The 19,276-nt window shown below is 63.8% G+C and overlaps 3 protein-coding genes across 3 annotated transcripts; 1 reads left to right on the forward strand and 2 right to left on the reverse strand.

The window, feature by feature from the left end:
* The first annotated feature begins 170 nt into the window (after positions 1 to 170).
* Positions 171 to 4,040, forward strand: RNF26 (ring finger protein 26). Its single transcript, XM_068159957.1, has one exon. It carries the CDS (start codon positions 333 to 335, stop codon positions 1,782 to 1,784), a length of 1,452 nt encoding a protein of 483 aa, XP_068016058.1. The 5' UTR covers positions 171 to 332; the 3' UTR covers positions 1,785 to 4,040.
* A 4,754-nt stretch (positions 4,041 to 8,794) lies between these two features.
* C1QTNF5 (C1q and TNF related 5) lies at positions 8,795 to 12,932 on the reverse strand. The gene is made up of 3 exons (XM_068159959.1): positions 11,544 to 12,932; positions 10,435 to 10,667; positions 8,795 to 9,821 (listed from the first exon to the last, which is right to left on the reverse strand). Exons 2-3 carry the CDS (start codon positions 10,658 to 10,660, stop codon positions 9,304 to 9,306), a joined length of 744 nt encoding a protein of 247 aa, XP_068016060.1. The 5' UTR covers positions 10,661 to 10,667; positions 11,544 to 12,932; the 3' UTR covers positions 8,795 to 9,303.
* A 98-nt stretch (positions 12,933 to 13,030) lies between these two features.
* On the reverse strand, positions 13,031 to 18,539 carry MFRP (membrane frizzled-related protein). Its single transcript, XM_068159958.1, has 13 exons — positions 18,266 to 18,539; positions 18,061 to 18,172; positions 17,683 to 17,811; positions 16,841 to 17,002; positions 16,157 to 16,400; positions 15,936 to 16,066; positions 15,654 to 15,779; positions 15,447 to 15,523; positions 15,166 to 15,314; positions 14,851 to 14,981; positions 14,233 to 14,367; positions 13,956 to 14,083; positions 13,031 to 13,878 (listed from the first exon to the last, which is right to left on the reverse strand). The coding sequence occupies exons 1-13, from the start codon at positions 18,365 to 18,367 to the stop codon at positions 13,654 to 13,656; spliced, it is 1,851 nt and encodes a 616-aa protein (XP_068016059.1). The 5' UTR covers positions 18,368 to 18,539; the 3' UTR covers positions 13,031 to 13,653.
* Positions 18,540 to 19,276: the final 737 nt, after the last annotated feature.

A 19,276-nucleotide genomic window follows, 5' to 3' on the forward strand; every position in this document is an offset into this window, starting at 1 on the left:
CCCCCCGCGCTGCGCGGGGGTCACTTCCGTGCCCTGTGCCAGCCACCGAGCGCCGCCGGCCCTTTAAACGGGAGCAGGAGGCGGTCCCGTCCCCCTGGATTTACCAATCGCAGCGCCCCAACCGGCCGCGCCCCCGCCGCGTCCTCCGAACCGCCCAATGGGCGGCGGGGAGAGGAGCAGCCCTGGCCGCCGATTGGCCCAGCGTCGCGCGGCAGCCCGAATCAAGATGGCGGCGCCCAGCACCTAGGGGCCCCGAGCGGGCCGCGGCTAACGGCGCCTTTCGGGCCCCGGCGGGGCTCCCGGCCGCCGCCCGCAGCCCGGTCCCGGCCGCCATGGACCTACTATTTGTGCTGTTTCGCGGGCTGCGGATGGCCCTGGACCTGCTGGTGCTGCTGCTGGATGTGAACTTCTTCCTCGTGTCCTCGCTGGTGTCGGCGCTGCTCTGGCTGCTCGCCGCGGCCTGCAGCCTCCCCGCGGCCGCCGCCGCCGGAGCCCTGGCCTGTTGGGACGGGCTGTTGCTCTCGCTGGTTTCCCTGGCGCGGGCGGCCGGCTCGCTGGCGCTGGGCGCTGTGCAGGGGCTGGCCGGCCTGCTGCGCGGCTGCTGCTGCGGCGGCCTGGAGGGGCTGAAGGTGGCCGGGCACCTCCTGTCGCACCTGGCGCTGCGGGGCAGGGAGCTGCTGCACCGCGAGCTCTGCGGGCTGCTGGGCTGCGGCCAGGCCCTGGCCAGGCAGGTCGGGGAGGGCCTGGCCATCGGCACCAGCCTGCTGGCTTACCTCATCAACAGCCTCGTCAACGTGTGCCTCATCGGCACGCAGAACCTCTTCACGCTGCTCGCGGCCCTGTGGGACTCGGTCGCCGGCCCCTTCCTCCGGGTCACAGACCTGCTGGCCGCGTTCCTCGCCCACGTCTCCAGCGGGGCCATCGCTGTGTCCATCCTGCTGTGGTCGCCTTGCCAGCTGGCCTTCGAGCTCCTGGCCTCCATTGCTGAGCTCTTCATCAGCATCTTCTTTGTGAATATCTACGGCCTCGGCTTGCTCCTGCTGATCATCCTTGTCAGCAGCTTCATCTTCAACCCCGGGCTGCTGTGGACGCTGGCCGGCTACCTGCTGAGCTACTTCAACACTCTGCCTTCCTACCACCGCCTGCAGAGGGATGTGTGGCGCCTCTACCAGGTGGCAGTCCTGACGCTGGGCATGGTGGTGACCTCGCAGGCTTGGCGCAGGCTGGTGGACTGGAGCCTGCAGGTGACCGACTGGAGCCTGCAGGTGACCAACTGGAGCCGAGGCGGCAGAACCACGAACCGGGAGAGCAACCAGCGGGGGGCACCTGTGCCGGCACCCAGGCCTGCGGCCCCTGGCAGGCTGACGCTGGCAGGGGCCGGCCAGCTGCCAGCCGAGCAGGAGCAGCCCCTGGACGAGGAGCAGGTGCCACAAGCACACCCTGCCCTGGGCCGAAGCGCCACGGCAGGACAGCGTCTCCAGCTGCCCAGGGAGGAACCAAACACCTCCAGGGGGAAAGGCCCCAGGAGGCAGCAGCTGAACGCAGCAGCTGCGGATGCTGAGGGCGCTCCGGACAACGACCCCTGGATGCTCCTGAAGGAACAAGAGGAACGCAAGAAATGTGTCATCTGTCAAGACCAAACCAAGACAGTCCTGCTCCTGCCCTGCAGGCACCTGTGCCTGTGCCAGGAGTGCACAGAAGTCCTCCTGCAGCAGGCCATCTACCAGCGCAACTGCCCTCTGTGCCGCCAGATGATCCTCCAGACGCTCAACGTCTACTTGTGAGCCCCAGGGCTGCTTTCCCTTTGGCTCAAGGGCACCCCTGCCTGCCTCTTGGCAGGAAGCAGAACTTCCCAGGGCTGTCTTAAGCAGCTTCCAAAGAACTAAGGATGGTGCTGAAAAGGCAGAAGGCTGCTGGGAGTGCCTGCTAGCCAGATCTGCCGGGCTGTAGGTCTTGCTAGCAAGCACAGCTACTGCTCTCTGCAGCAGGCTGAAAGAGCACATGTGGTTGGGTGGTTAACAGCTATTGCAGCTTCAAGGCCTGTTGCCTCGAGCCTGCAGCAATCTGAGATCCAGAGCAGAGTGCAGGAAGATGCTCTGGGTCCCTCCTAGTCAAAGCTGATGGAAAGGTTAAAGGCTGTCCCCTCCTGGGGATCACAGGGTCTGCTGCGAGGCAAGGGAGGCTTTTCCCCTGAGGTCTGACCAGAAAGCTACCTGGCAGAGTGCAGTCAGGCCTCTGTGTCCTCCTCCCACCCTCCAGGTTGGGGAGCTCCCTTGGAAGGGAAGAGGGTGCTCCTTTGGCAAACCTCCTAGGAGAGCAGTGAGCACATTCCAGCTTTTGAGGCTTCGCTGTCAGAAGGCTGAGCCTGGCTCTCAGCTGGAAAGGAGCAGAGTTCTTGGGGTATTTCAGAATCCTAGCCACTGTGGCTTTGGGTTTTGAGCTTCCCCTCCCCCTTGCTGAGACAAGGAAGAGCCCTGATGAAGCCAGCTGCAGAGCTCAGTGTTGCTGTTGCTTTCACACATCACCTATGCAAGACTAGCAAGCACACAGCAGGCTACTCACACAGGGAGGCTGGAGGGAGTTACCTTTTGTGCATGGGGAGCCTGAGGGGTGGTTGTCTGGGCAGTGCTTACAGCCCTGGCAGCAGCAGCACACATCTGAGTCAGTGCTGGAGAATCCTCCCTGGGTAATGCACATTTTCTTCAGGCTCAGAGTGCCATGGAACTGAGCAGCTCACACCAGTGCTTGCTTGCTGCTTCCCAGGCTGTGCTGGCTTAGAGAAAGAGAAAACAACAAAGCAAAACAGCTCTTTGGGGGGAGGGAGAACCCCCCCAAAGCTCCTGGGAGCCCACTGAAACATTCCAGCTCCAGGCACAAGTTCTGCACATCTGTGCCCTGGGTCTGCAGTTGTGTGCATGGAGCAGTACCAGGACCATGGCTCTCTCTGACTGGGGCAGGGTTACACTGCTCTGTCTTACTGTCTGTCAGCAGTGGAGTTAGTTGTATTTAAAAACAGCATCTGAGCCTAGCTGGGGAGGCCCAGGGTGGCTCATCCCAGCTTAGTCAACCAGCATTGTTCCAAGAAACTGCTGGGCAGCAGGAGGGCCTTGCTCTGAGAGGCTTTCCCCTTGCCAGTTGCTTGCCTGAGGTCAGCCACGTGCCACAGCCCATGCTGGCTGGAGCCTGCCTGGGTAGACTCCTGACTCTTGGACTGCAAGCCAAGAGCCTAGGGGTGGCTGGCATGCTCTTCTGTCTCTGTTCTTAATTAGCAATTTAAGCCAAAAGAGAGGCAGCAGAGAGGCAAAGAGGCCATGCTGGGAGATGCCTCTGCTGTAAACCTGAGCTGGGGCAAGATGCTGCCTTGTTGGACAATGGCTTTGCTGGAGGGACTCCCAGGACCAAGCTGGGCTCCTGAGCACTGGTAGGTATCAGAAGGGCCTGGCCCCAGGGCTGTCAGCTGCATCCCCCTCTCTGTGCAGAGCTGTAAAGCTCCCTGCCCAAGCCCTGATCCCTGTCCCTGTGCTTCCCAAGGCGTGCACCACCCGGGGTGATGTTTGCTCTCTCCAGCCCCCCCTCCTGTGGCTGCAGCCAGTGGCACTTGCAGCTCAGTAGCCAAGCCCTTGGTGGAGCAGTGAGTGTGGCCCTGCAGGGTCCAGCTTGTCCCCAGGCATTTCCAGAGGTCCTCCTGCAAGAGGAGATGGAGCTGCAGCCTTCCTGAGTGCGCCTCTGGAGACAGCTGGGAGCGTGGCCAGGCTGCTGGCTGCAGGCAGTGGGGTTCAGTGGGGACCAGCTCATAGCTCTTGAGTGCAATGCTTCCACCATGTTCCAGGGGGAAGGACACCTCAGGACTGCAGTTTCTGCCCCCCTCATACCTTATTTTTTTAGTTACTCCTCCAGCAGTCACATTTGCTGTCCCAGGGCAGCCACATTTGCTGTCCCAGGGCCTCTTTTGTTTGTTGCCTGTTTATGAAGAGAAAGCTTTGCCTTAACTCTCTGCAATGGACTAGGCACTCAGCAGATTAAAGGATCCTTTACCAAAAGCTGTCTGCTGCCTCATTCTTGGGGAGGGTTTTCTCTGTGGGGATGGAGTCTCCTCTCTGCTGGGCTCCAGAGGAAGCTCATCACTCTCCACCAAGCAGGGCCAAGACCACCAGCAAGCTCAGGGGTATTTGTCTGTGGGTGCTGCCCAGGGAAAGCCTGGCACCCAGGAGATGAATCTCTACCTGGAGGCACAGTGGGTGAGCTCTCTGGGGGTGCAGTCCCCCACCCCTTGCCCTGCTAACCCCCAGAGGGAGGGGGTGGGTGTGCAAGGAGGCACATCCCAGGCTGGCAGGAACGTGCACAACGAGGCAACCCCCTGCTTCCACCTGCCCTTGGCACCTCAAAGTCCTGCTGCTTGCAGGGGAGGGTGCTGGCAAGGCTGACTGCCCCAGGGCTGAAGAGAGCACCCAAAGCACCAGGAGCTGTGGAGGAGCAGGCAGCACAGGTCCTGCCTCACAGAAGGGCTGTGGCAGGCTCAGCAGTGCTGGGCCACTGGTGAGCAGATTGATCTGCTGCAAGAGTTACTCACTCCCTGGCAAGGGTCTGAGCTCTTGGCACTTGCTGTCTGCTTTTAAGCACCCTCTGCTTCCCCAGCATCCTTGTAAATGGTTTGGAAAAATGTTTCAGGGCCAGGATGGACAAAGCCCCCAGGAGTTCTGGCTCACCCTGCCCTGAACTCACCTGCCTTGGCAGCCCCATGCCCAGCAGCTAATTTTAACCAGGATGAAAACCATGGAGGGGAGAGAGTGGCTCCTGGGAAGCCAGAAAGAGAAGGACATCTGCTGCAGGAGCACAGCTCTGCCAGGCACAGCGTGGGCACAGGGAAGAGGACCATGCTGGCAGCCTGCTTGAGCCCTGGTCAGGTCTGACTGCAGATGGGGGAGCACTGCTCAGCCCTCTCATGCTCCCAGGGTGTGTGAGCTGGGCAGGCTGCAGAGCTGTCCCAGCCTGGGGGTCTGGGCCAGCAGGAGAATGTTGCCTGCCCCTGCAAGGGCAGGGTGCTCCCAGCCCACCACCCCCTCAGCCAGCCCCAATAATGGGAGAGGCAGAGAGTGTTCAGCCACCTCAGGCTGCTGCAGCTGAGCCTGCCAGGCGAGGACATGAAGTGAAAGACACAGCCCCGTCCCTGGAGCCGAGGAGTGAGCTGCTTGGCTCATGCCCTGGCCAAGCAGCAGGTAGTTGCAGGAGGAAAACGCAGCCCTCCCCCCGCCCCACCTCAGCTAATGCAGCTCCTAATGTCCCCAGCACTGGTGGGCAGCCCTGCCAGCCCTGTGCTCTCTGGCACTGAGAGGGATGCTCAGCAGCAGCAATGCCCACACAGCAGTCCAGGGCACAAGATTTGCAGCCCTCCTATCCAGCCAGAGCTCGCCTGGGAGCCTCACACATGAGCCGAGGGGGCTGCTCCGAGCCCCTCCCAGCCCATGCCCCCAGGAGGGAGGAGCATGCTGCTGCTGGGTTACTGCAGTTTAGCACCGGTGGGGGCTGACAGCTTGCTGCAACCAGCCCCAACCACCCCGGGCCCTGGGAGCGTCCCCAGGATCCCTTTGTCATCCTGGCTGCAATATCCCGGCCGTAATGAGCTGCTCCTCCCAGCCTGGGGACAGCAGCCATCGGCTGCCTGACAGCAGGGAGCTGGCAGCACAGACGCTTGCTGCAGATGAACAGCAGCAGGAGCAGCTACGGATATCAGGCCCACAGGGAGGGAGCAGGTGATGAGCAGCAGCGGAACCGCAGGGGGCCTTTGGGCTGCTCCTGTGCACCAGCTTTGCTCCCTTCATTAGCAGCTCGGCTCGGGGAGCCACAGCAGCTCCCTGAGCGTGGTGACAATCCCAGCACCTCAGAGACCTTGGGGACACAGAGGGGGCTGAGCCTGGCAGGGACCTCGAGATCACAGAGTTGTTTGGGTTAGAAAAGACCTCCAAGATCACTGAGTCAAAGTAAGACCACCATGGCCATCAAACCATGTCCTGAGTGCCAGCCCCACCACCTCCCCAGGCAGCCTGTTCCAATCCCCAGCCACTCTTGCCCACCCTGTCCCCACCTGAGTGAGGGTTGTTCCCTCCCCTGCCCTTCCCAGTCTGAAGCTCTCCTTACCAGGTCAGCTGGCCTGCTGGCAGAGGTCACCTGAAGATGACTGCAGAGCACTCCCTGCACTTTGTCAGCGATGAAGGTGCTGAACCTGTGCCATAACCACAAGCTTCTGGGTGGAGCACTGCCAGGAGTCTCTGGGACAACCTTCAGCAGCAAGGGCACTTCTGCTTCTGAACCTGCCAGGTGCACTCTTTGCCCAGGGCTGAGGCTCACTGTAGCTGTAGGGTCTCAGAGATGATCCAGCTGATCTTTTCCATGCCCTCCTTGATGCCATGCAGCCTGCTGACCTCCTCCAGCAGCTCTTCTAGGTGACAGAACAACTCCAGGATGAGCACCACCACACACCTCTTGCAGGCTGCCAGCCAGCTGCAGCAGCCCCAGCCACTGGGCCCAAGCACCCTCTGCAGCTCAGGGTTGTGTTCTCCAGCACTGCAGGAAGGTTTGCTCCACTGGCTGCTGAGGGCTGTGACCTTGGTGTGCCCAAGATGTGCCTCCTGCTCTGGGAAGAGATGCTGGCACCTCTTTTAGAGCAAAACACAAAACCTCAAAACCACTACCTGCTACCTCCCTCAGCTGCCCCACAGCTCCTCTGGCTGAGCCTGGCCCTTATAAAGGCTTCTCCCTTGCACTGGCTGAGGAATGAGAGCCCCTCCCTAAACTGGGCACAGCTGCAAAGGGGGCTTCAAGCACTCCTTCCTCAGGGGCAGCACCTGGAAGAGCTCATCAGAAGCAGCTGGAAGGTACCAGAAACTTGCCAGGAGTTAAGGTCTCCTGTGGCTCTCCTTCCCTTCTCCTCTCCCTCATGCTCCCCAGGCAGCAGCAGGCACACCTGTGCTCCTCAGAGCATTCCCAGCAACCCCAGACAAAGTGTGCAGAAGACCAAGAGCACCTCAAAGAAAGCAGAGCTCAGGAACTGCTGTGCCAAGTGCTGTGCCCGTGGTGGCCTCTGTTAGCTGCTCTCCCAGCTGACATTCTCACAGGGGGACCAGAGGATGCTCCCAGCCCCCACACAGCTCCCCTGTCTCCATCTCAAGAACAAGCAATTTCCCTGCTCCCAGAATAGCCAGCCCTGGGCCATCGATCTGCTCTGCTGCCTTGTTTGCCCTGGGCAGCTCTGCTTACAGCAGAGGCCATCAGCAACCCAAACACACAGCCTGCTGCAACCCAATCCTGCAGCTGGGGCTGGGAACAGGAGCCTGCAGAGGGCCAACAAAGCCCCTGGGGACCCCAGTGGGGACAGAGGCTTCATCCCCCACCCCCATCCCAGCACCTTCACAGGCCACTATGTGTTGGGAGTTGCCCTTGGCACTGCTGCCTGCACATCCACCCCTAGCCAGGCAGGTTGCAGAGTGCCTGCCCTTGGCCCCAGGTCATAGAAACACAGAAACAGAGAATTGCTTGGGTTGGAAAAGGCCTCCAAGGTCATCCAGTCCAATCCTCAACCCAACCCCACCATGGCCACCAAACCAGGGCCCCAAGTGCCATGACCACAGGTTTCCTGAACACCTCCAGGGATGGGGACTCCACCACCTCCCTGGGCAGCCTGTGCCAATCCCTGACCACTCTTGCAGCAAAGAAATTGTTCCTCACCTCCAACCTAAACCTCCCCTGGCACCAGGTCAGGCCAGGTCCCTGTGTGGTCCCCAGTCTCAGGGTGGGGAGCTGTGGAGCCGTGGGCAGCCCCCCTTGGGGGTGGTGCTGGCTTTCCACAGGGGCACACAGGCTGCCCCCATGGCTGCTGCCAGCCTGCCAGCCCCCAGCCAGTGCAGGTGAGCAGGCTGCAAGGTCTGTTGACCCAGGGTGGGCACGGCCACAGTTCTGAGGGCTCCTTGCAGCACAGCCTGAGGGGCAGCAGGGGAGCAGCGCTAGGGGATAGGAGCTGTCTGGCCACCTAAAGTGAGCCCAGGGCTGGTGAGTGCCTGCTGGCACTGCCAGGAGAAGAGCCCAGCCCAGCTGCCACCCCATGGCCGAGCAGAGCAGCCGTCCCCAGCCCGCCCCGCTCCAGCAGCAGGACCCGTTAAGGAGTTCGGTCCCTGGCCAAAAGCCCCCTCCCTGGCTGCTCCCCGCAGGGACCTATTTTGGGCAGGAATGAGGAAGATCTTCATTCCCCGGCTATAAATAGGCTCCTTCCTCGGCGGAGGGTCACCGCGTCCACACTGCAGCGCGGGGCTGGCAGCGGGCCGGGCAAGAAGGGCACCGCCCCGCAAGCCCCTTCCTGGCAGCGTGTGGCCAGCGGCTCCCCCAGCCGGGCCAGGGTCCCTGCCTCGCCCCGGGCGACCCTGCTCCCACCGAGGTGGCTCCGGTGGCAAAGGGACTTCTCGCCCGGCAAGACGCCAGTCCTCGCCGTCGAGCCGTGGGGAGCCAGGGCACCTGGAGGGGGTGGTCCCCGAGCCCGCTGCCCTCACGGAGTTCTGGGCTGGCACACGGCAGTGTCGCCGCGGCGCGTCCGTCGCTACGGGATGCTGATGCTTCCATCTAGTGGCTGCTGCCCTTCCCTCCCGTCCCCTCCCGGTCCCCGGGCCGCGACCTCCGCGGGGCAGGACGGCGCTGACCCCACCGGTACCTCTCGCTGCTCCGGTCAGCCCCAGCACCCAGTACCAGAGAGGTGCTGGCAGCCAGGAGCCGGCGGGCGGGCACACGCAGCAGGGACACGCGTGGCTGAGGAGCTGTTTATTGAGGGTATGGCCAAGGAGCCCTTTATGGAGGGTGAAGGGGCAGGGGGAGGCGGCCGGCAGGCAGCGAGCAGGGTGAGAGGAAGGGCAGCTACCAGCCCTGGGACGTGCCAAGAGCGGGCACCTCGCCGTGCCAGCGGCCAGGCAGCCCGGCTCGCTCTGCACATGGGGAGAGGCTGGCAGCAGGGCCAGGGCATGGTGCCCGTGCCGGTGCGTGCCCAGGTGGCTGTGGCGAGTAGCATACCACGCCCAGGTTCTTGCAGCTCCCTGGCGTGGGCATCTTGCTCCAGAGCCTGGCACCCAAGGTACTGCTGAGCTCCTGTAGAGTGCTGCTGAAGGGATGCTCCCCACCACCCCCGGGGCAGCAGGGGGGGGCACAGTCCTGCCCTTTGCCCTGTGGCAGCAGCAGAGCAGGGCAGGGGTCCCACTGTCCCAGCTCCCCGGCACACGGCTGCAGGGAGGGGACACGTCCTGGCCCTGGGCAGCACCGAGGGCAGGCTCAGGCAAAGACGGCAGAGTTCTGCCAGTAGGAGTAGACGAGGAAGCCGGTGAAGGTGCTGTCTGTCTTGACACTGGCATAGAAGCCAATGTAGTCCCCCACGCCCACCTGCACCCACACCTCATCCTCGGGCTCCAGGCGGACCAGGGCCCCCCCCGAGAGGGAGGTAGGCTTGGGCCAGTTCCCGTAGTACTGGAAGAAGGAGGCGACGGAGTGTCCGTTCTTGACGATGTCGAACTGCAGGCTGGCACGGTAGACGGTGGCGTGCACGGCGAAGTAGTAGAGGCCTGGCACCTCGCAGGTGAACTTGCCGGTGGCGGGGTCGTAGTGGCCCTGCTCGTTGATGAGCACCACGTCGAAGCGGGTGGGCTGGTCGGGCTCCGGGGGGCTGCGCGACTCGGAGCGCTTGGCGCTGAACGCCGAGCGCGGAGCGACCGCACACGCCCCCTGCGCCCCCTTCTCGCCCTGCGGCCCGTCCCTGCCGGGGCTGCCCACCTCCCCGCGGGCACCGGGGGGTCCTGGGGCGGGGAGCAAAGGCACAGGATTACCTCTAAGCCGCCGCCCGCCAGCAGGGGCCCCCGCCGACGTAGCTTCCCCACCAACCCCAGTCCCCTCAGGGGTAGCAGCTAGCAGGGGATGTGGGTGGTGAATACCTGCCCTGGCCACAGCTCTCTACCTGGGGAACAGCTCAAGGGCAAGGGGCATCCCCTCATGGTTACCAGCTCGCAGGGGATGTGGGTGGTGAATACCTGCCCTGGCCAGAGCTCTCTGCCTGGGCATAGCAGTGACAGGAAGGTGGAGAACAGCCTCCAGGATGGGAGATACCCCAGCCCAGGAGCCAGGGCAGGGATGCTGCAGCTGTATTCTGGGGACAGCTTGGTGGGACCTCCTAAAGCAGGGAGGGGAAGAGAGGGGGGTGGCTACAGGGTTGGGGAGAAATAAAGCTTTGCCAGTGACAGGGAGCTGCTACCTGTTGCAGGAGCACAGGATCATCACAGGCAGGGCCAAAGAGGGGGTGGTGGCAGACTCATTCCTGGTTTGGGGCTGTGCCAGCATCCAAGGAATTAGGCTATTCCCCACAGCTAGGGCAGAGCAGGTCCCCCTCCCCAGCTGGGTTGTCTCATTTCTTACCAGGAGGGCCCATCTCGCCCTTCTCCCCCGGCAGCCCCATGGCGCCGTCCCGGCCGTCTCGTCCGTCTCTGCCTGGCAGCCCCTGGCCCCCGTGCAGCCCTGGGGTCCCCGGGATGCCTGGCTGCCCCGAGCACAGCCCAGGGATCTTGTTGTCTTCGATCTGCCATGAGCTGGTGATGAGCCCGAGGAGGAAGAGGAGGAAGAGGTGCTTCATCTCATCTGCCATGGAGGGGCTGGAAGGAGGTAGAGAAGGGCAACAGCTCTGGGGAGCTTAGTGAAGGGGGCTGGGAAATGAGCTTGCAGTGCTCGGCAGGGAGGGGCTGGGGGAGTTCAGCAGGTGACTGTGCCTCCCTTCTTTCCCCTTTGCCTTTTGGGCTGCTTCCAAACAGCAAGACCTGACCGCTGGCTGCACCTGCTGCAGCATCCCCACGCCTGGCAGTGCCACCCCAGCATCCTGCAGACCCCACTGCCCCACGGGATGGCTGCTGGGGGAGGGGAGAGGGGGGCTGGCGAGGGAGTGTGGCATGTGTGGGAGGCAGGAGCTCCACGGTCGTGGCTGGGGGCTGTTTGGGGTGGGAGCTGCCGTGTTGGCAGCATGCCCAGCTGGGGAGGTGTGGGGGGTGCTGGCAGGGCACTCGTGGGTGTCAGCTGGAGGGCAGCATGTGAGCTGCAAGCCGTGCGTGGGGTGGGGTTGTGGGATCCGGGCCGTGCGTGGTGGGGGTGGCGGCTGGGGGCGCCCGGGGCCGCGTCCCGGCCCAGCCCTTGGCTGCATCCCTGCTGCCGGCAGCTCTGCTCCACGCCCGGCCGGCTTCCCGGGGCACGGCTGCAGCATCCCTGGCCACGCCAGACCACCCTGCTGCTGGGCACCGCTCTGCTGACCCCCAGCCCTTCCCTCATCAGCCCGGGGAGAGCAGAGCCCGGTGACCCACGCTGGCCCCCTCCCTGTGGCCTTGCCCTGGGAGAGCTGCTCGCTCTCTTCCCCCTCCTGGATGCCGATGGCTGCAACAAAGAGGAAAAGGAGGAGGAAAGTGTCTCTCCCCCGCCCAGGCGGCCGAGCCAGGAGCCCGGCGCGTCGCGGCTGCTGGGCAGCGTTAGGGAGCCCCACTCACTGCGGTCCCACGGCTCCTGCTCCAGCACCTCGCTGCTCCCCGGTCGTGGAAGGGCTGCAGCTCTTCCAGACCTCTTCACTCTGACGAAGGCCCTAGGCAAAGCAGCCTCTCCACCCCCCCACCCCCCTCCTCCTCACGTCTCTCCTCCCAAACTCCAAAGGAAATCAAGGGCCTTGGGAGCCAAAAGCTACAAGACAAGGGGAAAAAGAAAAATAATCTCCTGGTGTCAGAAGTGCTGCAAGCAGGGGGGAGGGAGAGCAAGGCAAGCAGCCTGGCAAGGGGAGAGGAGGCTGAACACGTCTCATCTGGGCAGCAGGAAGGGAAATGAGGGAAAACAGGCAGCAGCCTGAAAGTGAAGCAAGGAGAAGGCCAAGGGAGGGAAACTCAGCTATGGCAGGCAGGGCTGGAGCAGCAGAAGGAAGAGGGAGTCTTTGGGATGTGCAGGTCCCCTGGCTGGCAGCCTTTGGGGTGTCCCTGGCAGCAGGGCTGAGGCAAGAGGGGTGGCAGGACACACACAGGCTGACAATGCCAGCCCTGGGAGCACCCACAGGGGAGTGGGAGAGCCAGGCAGTGAGGGCTGGGGCAGTGTGTGGGGCTGAGCAGGCAGGGGTGTGCCAGGCAGAAGCAGGCAGGTGGAAATGCAGCTCCATGGCCATGCCCCAAAGCAGGGCTAGCCCTAGGGGACCCAGAGCATGTTGCAGAGCTTTTGAAGGCACTCCCAGCCTGCCTTTAACTTGTTCCAGCACCGAGTGCATCCAAGGGACATAGCCACTGAGCAGCAGGGCAGTCCTCTGGCTGGGGATGTCCCCATGCTCTGCAGCCAGCTAGCAGCAGCTGGGTTGTGCAGGGAGAGAAGGAGCAGAGAGGGCTCAAGGCCCCAGAGCAGAGGCAGCTGGGTGGGAAGGGCAGCACTGTGCTGGCTGCAAGGTCTTGCTCCCAGCCACACCAGCTGTGCCATACAGGCACTCCTGGCTCTCTCCACCCTGTGCCCATGCCCACAGCAGCATGGATGATGCTGCAGGCTGAGCCTTCCTGCCTCAGGTACCAGGCTGGGTGTTGGCAGGGAGCCTCCTGGCTCTCCTCTTCAAAAGGTGTGAAGGAGTTGTTGGTTTTGGCCAGCTGGGAGCTGGTTTGTGGCTACAGTGTGCTGCCAGGCCTGTGGCCATCAGGGTGGCATGAAGCCAGCTCAGTCAGCAGGGCCACAGCCCTTGCTGGATTAGGATCCCCTCCTTGCACAGTGGGGCTGCCAGCCTGGCCCCCCTCCAAGATCCCTCCACCTCGCTGGTGCCCTGCAAGCTCCCCAGCACATCAGGGACACAGCCAGCAGCCTGCTACTCCCTGTGGACAGCAGCCTACCCTGTGCCACACCATTCCTGCTCAGACTTCCCACCCCAGCTCTGGATTCCCTCCCTTGAGCTCAGGTTCCCCTAGGATCTGGCAGGAGCCACACACAGCCCCTCCCCAGATGAGCCACCTGCTCCTCTGGGTTTCTCAGCTGCTCACACTGTTTATTCTCTTGGCTTTGGGGCTGCTGGACATGGGCAGCCCTGGGCTCTTCTGCCTGCAGCCTGGCTCACCTCATCCCAGCCTTGCTCCATTTGGGGAACATTAACCCTTTCCCTACCAGCCTGAGGGTTGCAGGAAAGAGGTCTTGCACAGCCTGACAAGGCTGAAAGAGAGTTGGGCTGGGAACCATGCACAACCCAATTCCCACACACTGGAGATGGGGAGGCAGTGCCCAACCCTCTTGCCACTGTTCCTGTCTCTTGACAGGGGGACTTTGCACAGTGTCCCCAGCACAGCTCCAACCTGTGGGCACAGCCTCTCCAGCACAAACCTTTCCCTGCAGCAGGGCTGGGAAGGGGCACCTGCTCTCTAGGCACTTGGCTCGGTGTGCAAGCCCATGGCATTCAGGCACTGAGCTGAGTGCTGAGCCAAGGGCAGGACCCCAGGGCAGGCAAGGAGCCAGGCAACAGGGTGCTGCTGAAGGGAGGGGGGCACCCCAGAAGTGGGGGATTTGCAACAGAAGGAGGTGGGAAAGACACTTGGGGTGGGAGGGGGGGTGGCTCTGGGCAAGCTGCTTCAGCCCCTACTCCTCTTCTCCTGCCAGTCAGGGCTGGAAGCACTCGATGGGGTCGTTGGAGTCGGGCAGGATGTTGCAGTTGATGGGCCAGAGGATGCCGAGGAGCCCCAGGGACTGCTGGCAGCGCAGCTCAGCAGCCAGGCAGACAGCTCGGCAGGGCTGCAGGACGCCCCCATCCGGGGTGCACTTGGGCACGAAGAGGCTGCAGATGAGGAGCCGGAGGTGCTGGTAGCAGGCAAGCTCCATCAGCGTCTGCGGGGAGGTGGCAGTGAGCGCACCACGGCCTGCGGCGCCGCAGGCAGCCCCCCGGCAGTCCCCCTGCAGCTCACCTGGTAGTCCTGCAGCACCTCAGCAGCTCCCTCCTGGTCCGGGATGGCCAGCCAGATGTTGGGGAAGGAGGTGTCGTTGTAGCCCAGCCCCAGGCACATCTCCACTCCCACAGGCTCGCAGACAGACCCTGCCCCGGGGCGAGCTGTTTCACTTCTCACAGCAGCAGTGGTGCCCATCAAGCAGGCAGACGTTGGCCATGGGCTAGCTGCCAGTGTGTCCCCTGGGCCAGGTGGGTGCGGGGAGGGGCTGCCTGGAGCACCCAAGGGTGGCACTCACCAAAGGCTGGGTAGGAGACCCCAGTGCAGTTGAGCTCGTCAGTGCCATCGGGGCAGTCGTGCCAGCCGTCACACACGGACTCCAGTGCCCGGCACTCCCCATTCCCACAGGAGAACTCTGCAGGGCTGCAGGTCTCTGCAAGACGACAGGGACCAGTCCCACAGGGCCTGGGCTCAGGCATGGGCAGAGAGCAACCTGGGCATGGCTGGGAGTCAGCCTGCTCCGTGCTGACCGCCCCTGTCTCTGCTCTTCTTGGCCAGGGGGCGCACAGGTGGGGAGCCGCAGGGCACTGCCACCTTGCAGCCGTAGCCAGTAGGTGACCATCGCTGGCCCAGCTTAGTGGGAGCCTAAATTCCCAGCCCTCAGGTGATGGATCACGCCTGTGTGCAGCTGAGCCTCTCCAGCCCACATCCCCAGGGCTGGGATTATGAAGTAACTCAGGTGAGAAGGGCCCCAGGGGCCTGTAGCTCAACCTCCTCCTCCAGCAGGGTCAGACATGGGGTGAGAGCAGTCTTTTCCCCCAGGGTTTTATCCTGCCTGGCCCTGAAGGCCCCCAAGGGCAGTGGCCACACAGCCCCAGCCCCTCTGCTCAGCCTGTGCCCCTGCCTGGCTACCTACTCTCCGTGGCATTGTGGGCTTGGTAGGTGGCGAAGAAGCCTTGGTCTGCTACTCCCTCGTCCGCCACGAAGAGGACGGTCATGACGTGGCGCGAGGAGGTCAGCGTGGGGGGCACCTGGTGGCCACAGAACCTGCCAGGGTCGTGGGGCAAGAGAGGGGCTCAGAGTGGGCAGTGTGGCCGGTCAGCACCTCCCCCAGACCTGTTCCTCAGCAGGTCCTCCGCACCGGCCTGCCCCATGCCTCGGCTTCCCCAGCTGAGACCCAGCAGCGCGGGGCACTCAGGCTGGCACAGCAAGCCGGGGGGGGTGCCTCTACCTGCCCATGAGGCTGGCAGCCCCTGTGCCCGTGCTGTCGTGCACCTCCACGAAGTCGAAGCTGCAGTCCTCGTGCGACTCCAGGCTGAAGTTGTGGAAGTGGAGGTCGATGACGTGGCCCAGGGGCACCGAGATCTGCCAGAGGCACAGCTGCAGGGGCAGCCAGGGATGGTTGTGAAGCCAGGCAGGGGCACCCCCAGCCCTCCCCGGGGGGAGGCTGCCTTCCTTTGTGCCACCCTCCCCCTGCTCCCACCTTCATCCCCCCAGAGTCCCCTCTCTTACCTGCTGGTGTGGGTATGGGTGGGGATGGTTTGGGGTGGAGAAGTGCCCCTCCAAGGCTGTCAGTGGCCCCCCGCACTCTGGAGGGACACACACAGAGCTCTGGCCCCTGCCCCTCTCCCTTTGCACTGGCCCCCCACCTCCCTCTCCCTGCCTCCCACTGCCTGGCTGCCAGCAGGCCGTGGGCTGCAGGGGAGGCTCTGGCCCAACCTTTGTGTTTCAGGCTGCAGTTGGCCTCATCACTCCTGTCTGCACAGTCATGGAAGCCGTCACAGATGAAGCCCAGGTGGAGGCAGAGCCCTTGGTCACACAGGTGCTCATCCCAGGCACAGCTCTCTGCAGTGAAACCAAGACAGCCAGGTTGGCAAGGGCATTCTGTGGGCACCGTGCCCTGTCCCAGCACCCTGGGCATTACAGGAGTCCCCTCAGTGCTCATCTACTGCCTGCCCACAGGCAGGGGCCCTGGCAGTGCCCGGGGGTGGGGATGCTCACTCTCAGTGGGGGGCACAGCACGGTAGTGGGCACTGAAGCCTGAGGCCCCCACGCTGCTGTCGGAGATGAAGGTCACCCTCAGGTGGTTGGAGTTGGTGTTGAAGGTGGGGGGCACCACGTTGCCACAAAACCTGGGGGCACAACAAGGGGTGATGCTGCTTACCTCTGGAGGGGCTGCCCCCTCCTGCGTGGCCACACTCCCTGGGGGGCAGGGGCACTACCTGGCTGGGCCCCCCCGAGCTGGGGCAGAGCCTGGATCGCCAGCCCCCAGCTCTTCGTAGAGCTCCACATGGTCGAAGAGGCAGGAGGCAGTGCCCTCCACACTGAAGGTCTCCATCTTCAGCTGGATGGCAAGGCCAGGACCCACCTCGATGTGCCAGATGCAGAGGGTGTGGGGTGGGTAGGGGCCTGGGTAGTTGGGAGAGCTGAAGGAGCCCTCGGGGCCCCGCAGGGTCCCACCACAAGCTGCATGGGGCAAGAGCATGGGCATGAGTTAGTGCTGCAGGGCACCAGCATGGGCATGGGTTAGTGCTGCAGGGCACCAGCATGGGCATGAGCTAGTCCTGCAGGGCACCAGCTTGGGCATGAGCTAGTGCTGCAGGGCTGCAGGGCACCAGCATGGGCATGAGCTAGTGCTGCAGGGCACCAGCATGGGCATGGGTTAGTGCTGCAGTGCTGCAGGGTACTAGCATGGGCATGAGCTAGTGCTGCAGTGCTGCAGGGTACTAGCATGGGCATGAGCTAGTCCTGCAGGGCACCAGCATGGGCATGAGCTAGTGCTGCAGTGCTGCAGGGTACTAGCATGGGCATGAGCTAATGCTGCAGTGCTGCAGGGCACCAGCATGGGCATGAGCTAGTCCTGCAGGGCACCAGCTTCCCAGTGCACCATCTCACATGGGACTCACCTGGTGCTGCTGTGCCAGCTGTGGGCAGCCAGCCCTGGGTTGGGGGGGCAGCTGTTCTGGGGTCCAGGAGGTCCCTTCGGGGGGGTGCTGCAGTGGTGGTGGCAGTGCCACGGGCAGGCAGGGCTGCAGCTGGGGCACCGGGTGGCTGTGGGGACGTCAGCTCTGTGCCCAGGGAAGAGCAGGGACAGCTCAGCCCCGGCAGGGAGACATGGCTGCAGTGTGGGGAAGGGGCTTAGGAAGCTCACCCAGCCCCGTGTCCCGAGGTGTGTGCAGGACCCAGCCCCGTGTCCCGAGGTGTGTGCAGGACCCAGCCCCGTGTCCCGAGGTGTGTGCAGGACCCAGCCCCGTGTCCCGAGGTGTGTGCAGGACCCAGCCCCGTGTCCCGAGGTGTGTGCAGGACCCAGCCCCGTGTCCCGAGGTGTGTGCAGGACCCAGCCCCCTGTCCCGAGGTGTGTGCAGGACCCAGCCCCCTGTCCCGAGGTGTGTGCAGGACCCAGCCCCGTGTCCCGAGGTGTGTGCAGGACCCAGCCCCGTGTCCCGAGGTGTGTGCAGGACCCAGCCCCCTGTCCCGAGGTGTGTGCAGGACCCAGCCCCCTGTCCCGAGGTGTGTGCAGCTCCCAACCCAACTCCCACAGGCCCCAGGGACCATCCCAGGCTGGTGGAGATCCCCCTGGCTTCTGTGCATGTGGCCACTCTGCCCCCGAGGTGAGGAGAGGTCCCTAGAGGGGGCCCTGGGAGGTCCTGTGTGGGATGGGCTCTTGCTGTCCCCCTCTGAGCCAGCTCTGTGTCCCTCAGCCCGCGGTCACAGCCCCCCCGGCAGCCCCCCCCGCTCGGACACTCACGGTGGATGACGATGCCCAGCAGGAGGGCGATGAGGAAGAGGAGGACAGCGCTCATCAGAGCCACACAGAGCCAGGTGAACTTGCAGTCGGCTCGGTACTGCCAGCCTGCCTGTGCCCAGGGCTGCTGGCCTGTGGGAGGGGGAGGAGGGCAGGCAGAGCCTGGCTGCTATTAGCCATCCCCCACCCTGCCACCTCCCCACAGGGCTGGCAGAGCCCTGGCTGGGCACATTCCAACCTCGTGCCCCCAAGGTGCTAAGGAGTCCCCTGAGCAGCCCCCGAGCTCTGCAGGAGCCTTGCCTCACCGCCCAGCTCCCAGGTAAGCGGCTGCCCCTGGTGGCCCCGTGGAAAGGGGCGTGGGTACAAACCCCCGGTGGGTACCAAGGCTGTCCTGGGGTGACGTGGGGCCAGCTCTGTCCTTGTCTGGCAGGTGCTCAGTGCTTGCTGCTGCCTGGGGCTCCTCACCCTCGAAGACAGGGTTGCAGAACTCGGTCTGCAGGGGAGTGAGCACAGGTGGCACCAGGGGAAGCACACTGCAGGCAGCTGGATGGGCAACCCAGGGCAGCACCCACACCCCCAGCCCTACCTTGCTGTGGTCCAGCTCCTCAGAGCACAGAGTGATTTCAGTGAAGTCTCTCATGGCGATGGGCAGCCTCCAGTGCAGCCTGGCTAGAAGCCTCCTGGGCATGCTCTGCTCCCCAGCAGAGCAGCCTGCCCCACCAACTGCTCCTCCCCAGCTTCCCCCATTGGCCCTGGGGCAGAGTGGGGACACCTGCTCCACACACGGGGCAGAGGCAGTGCCAGCTGTGCCTACCTGTGCTGCCCCAGGGCTGGACCCTGCGGAGCCCCGAGGGCCATGCCTGGAGCGCTGGGAGCCCCGGGAGCTCAGCAGCCCCAGCCCCCTCTGCAGGCCCCTTCCCCTCACCCTGTTAATCCAGCTCAGCTGAGGATGCCGAGGTCAGGCTCTGGCACAGAGAAACAGCTTCTTAAAGGGGAAGGTTTGCTTGCACAGCCTGCTGGGCACCCTGCTCTTGGGGGCATGGAGGCTCCACTGCTTTGCCTGCTGCCTCTGAGCTCCCCACCAGCTCAGGGTGGTATTGAAAGGGCTGTGTTGGGGAGCCCAGGCCTGAGCATGTCCCTCCTGCCCTGGCTGCCTGAGCCCTGCCACCACCATTCACAGAGCCACAGACTGCATCAGGTGGGAAGGGAGCCTCCAAGGGCATCCTGTCCAACCCCCCTGCAGGCAGCAGGGACAGCTCCAGCCAGAGCAGGCTGCACAGGGACACAGCCAGGCTGAGCCTGAATGTCTCCAGGGATGGAGCCTCAGCCACCTCCCTGGGCAGCCTGCTCCAGTTCTTCACCACTCTTACTGTAAAAAATTGAGAGTGGTAAAATTCCCACTGCCCCTTAAAGCCTGGGTGCCTGCCTCCATCCCTGAGCAGAGGAGAAAGGGAGCATTGTTCAGGGGCTTTGGGGGAAGAGCTTGGGCTCCTGGGAGCTCTGCAGGGCTGAAGTAGGAGGAAAGGCAACTGCTGGAGGAGAGGGACTGCCACCTGCACCCACACCTCCCTTACTCCAGGCAAGCCCTGGGACATGG

Source organism: Melanerpes formicivorus, unplaced genomic scaffold, assembly GCF_026170545.1.
Source record: "Melanerpes formicivorus ecotype bairdi unplaced genomic scaffold, bMelFor1.0.p_v2 SCAF_47, whole genome shotgun sequence".
NCBI lineage: Eukaryota > Metazoa > Chordata > Aves > Piciformes > Picidae > Melanerpes > Melanerpes formicivorus.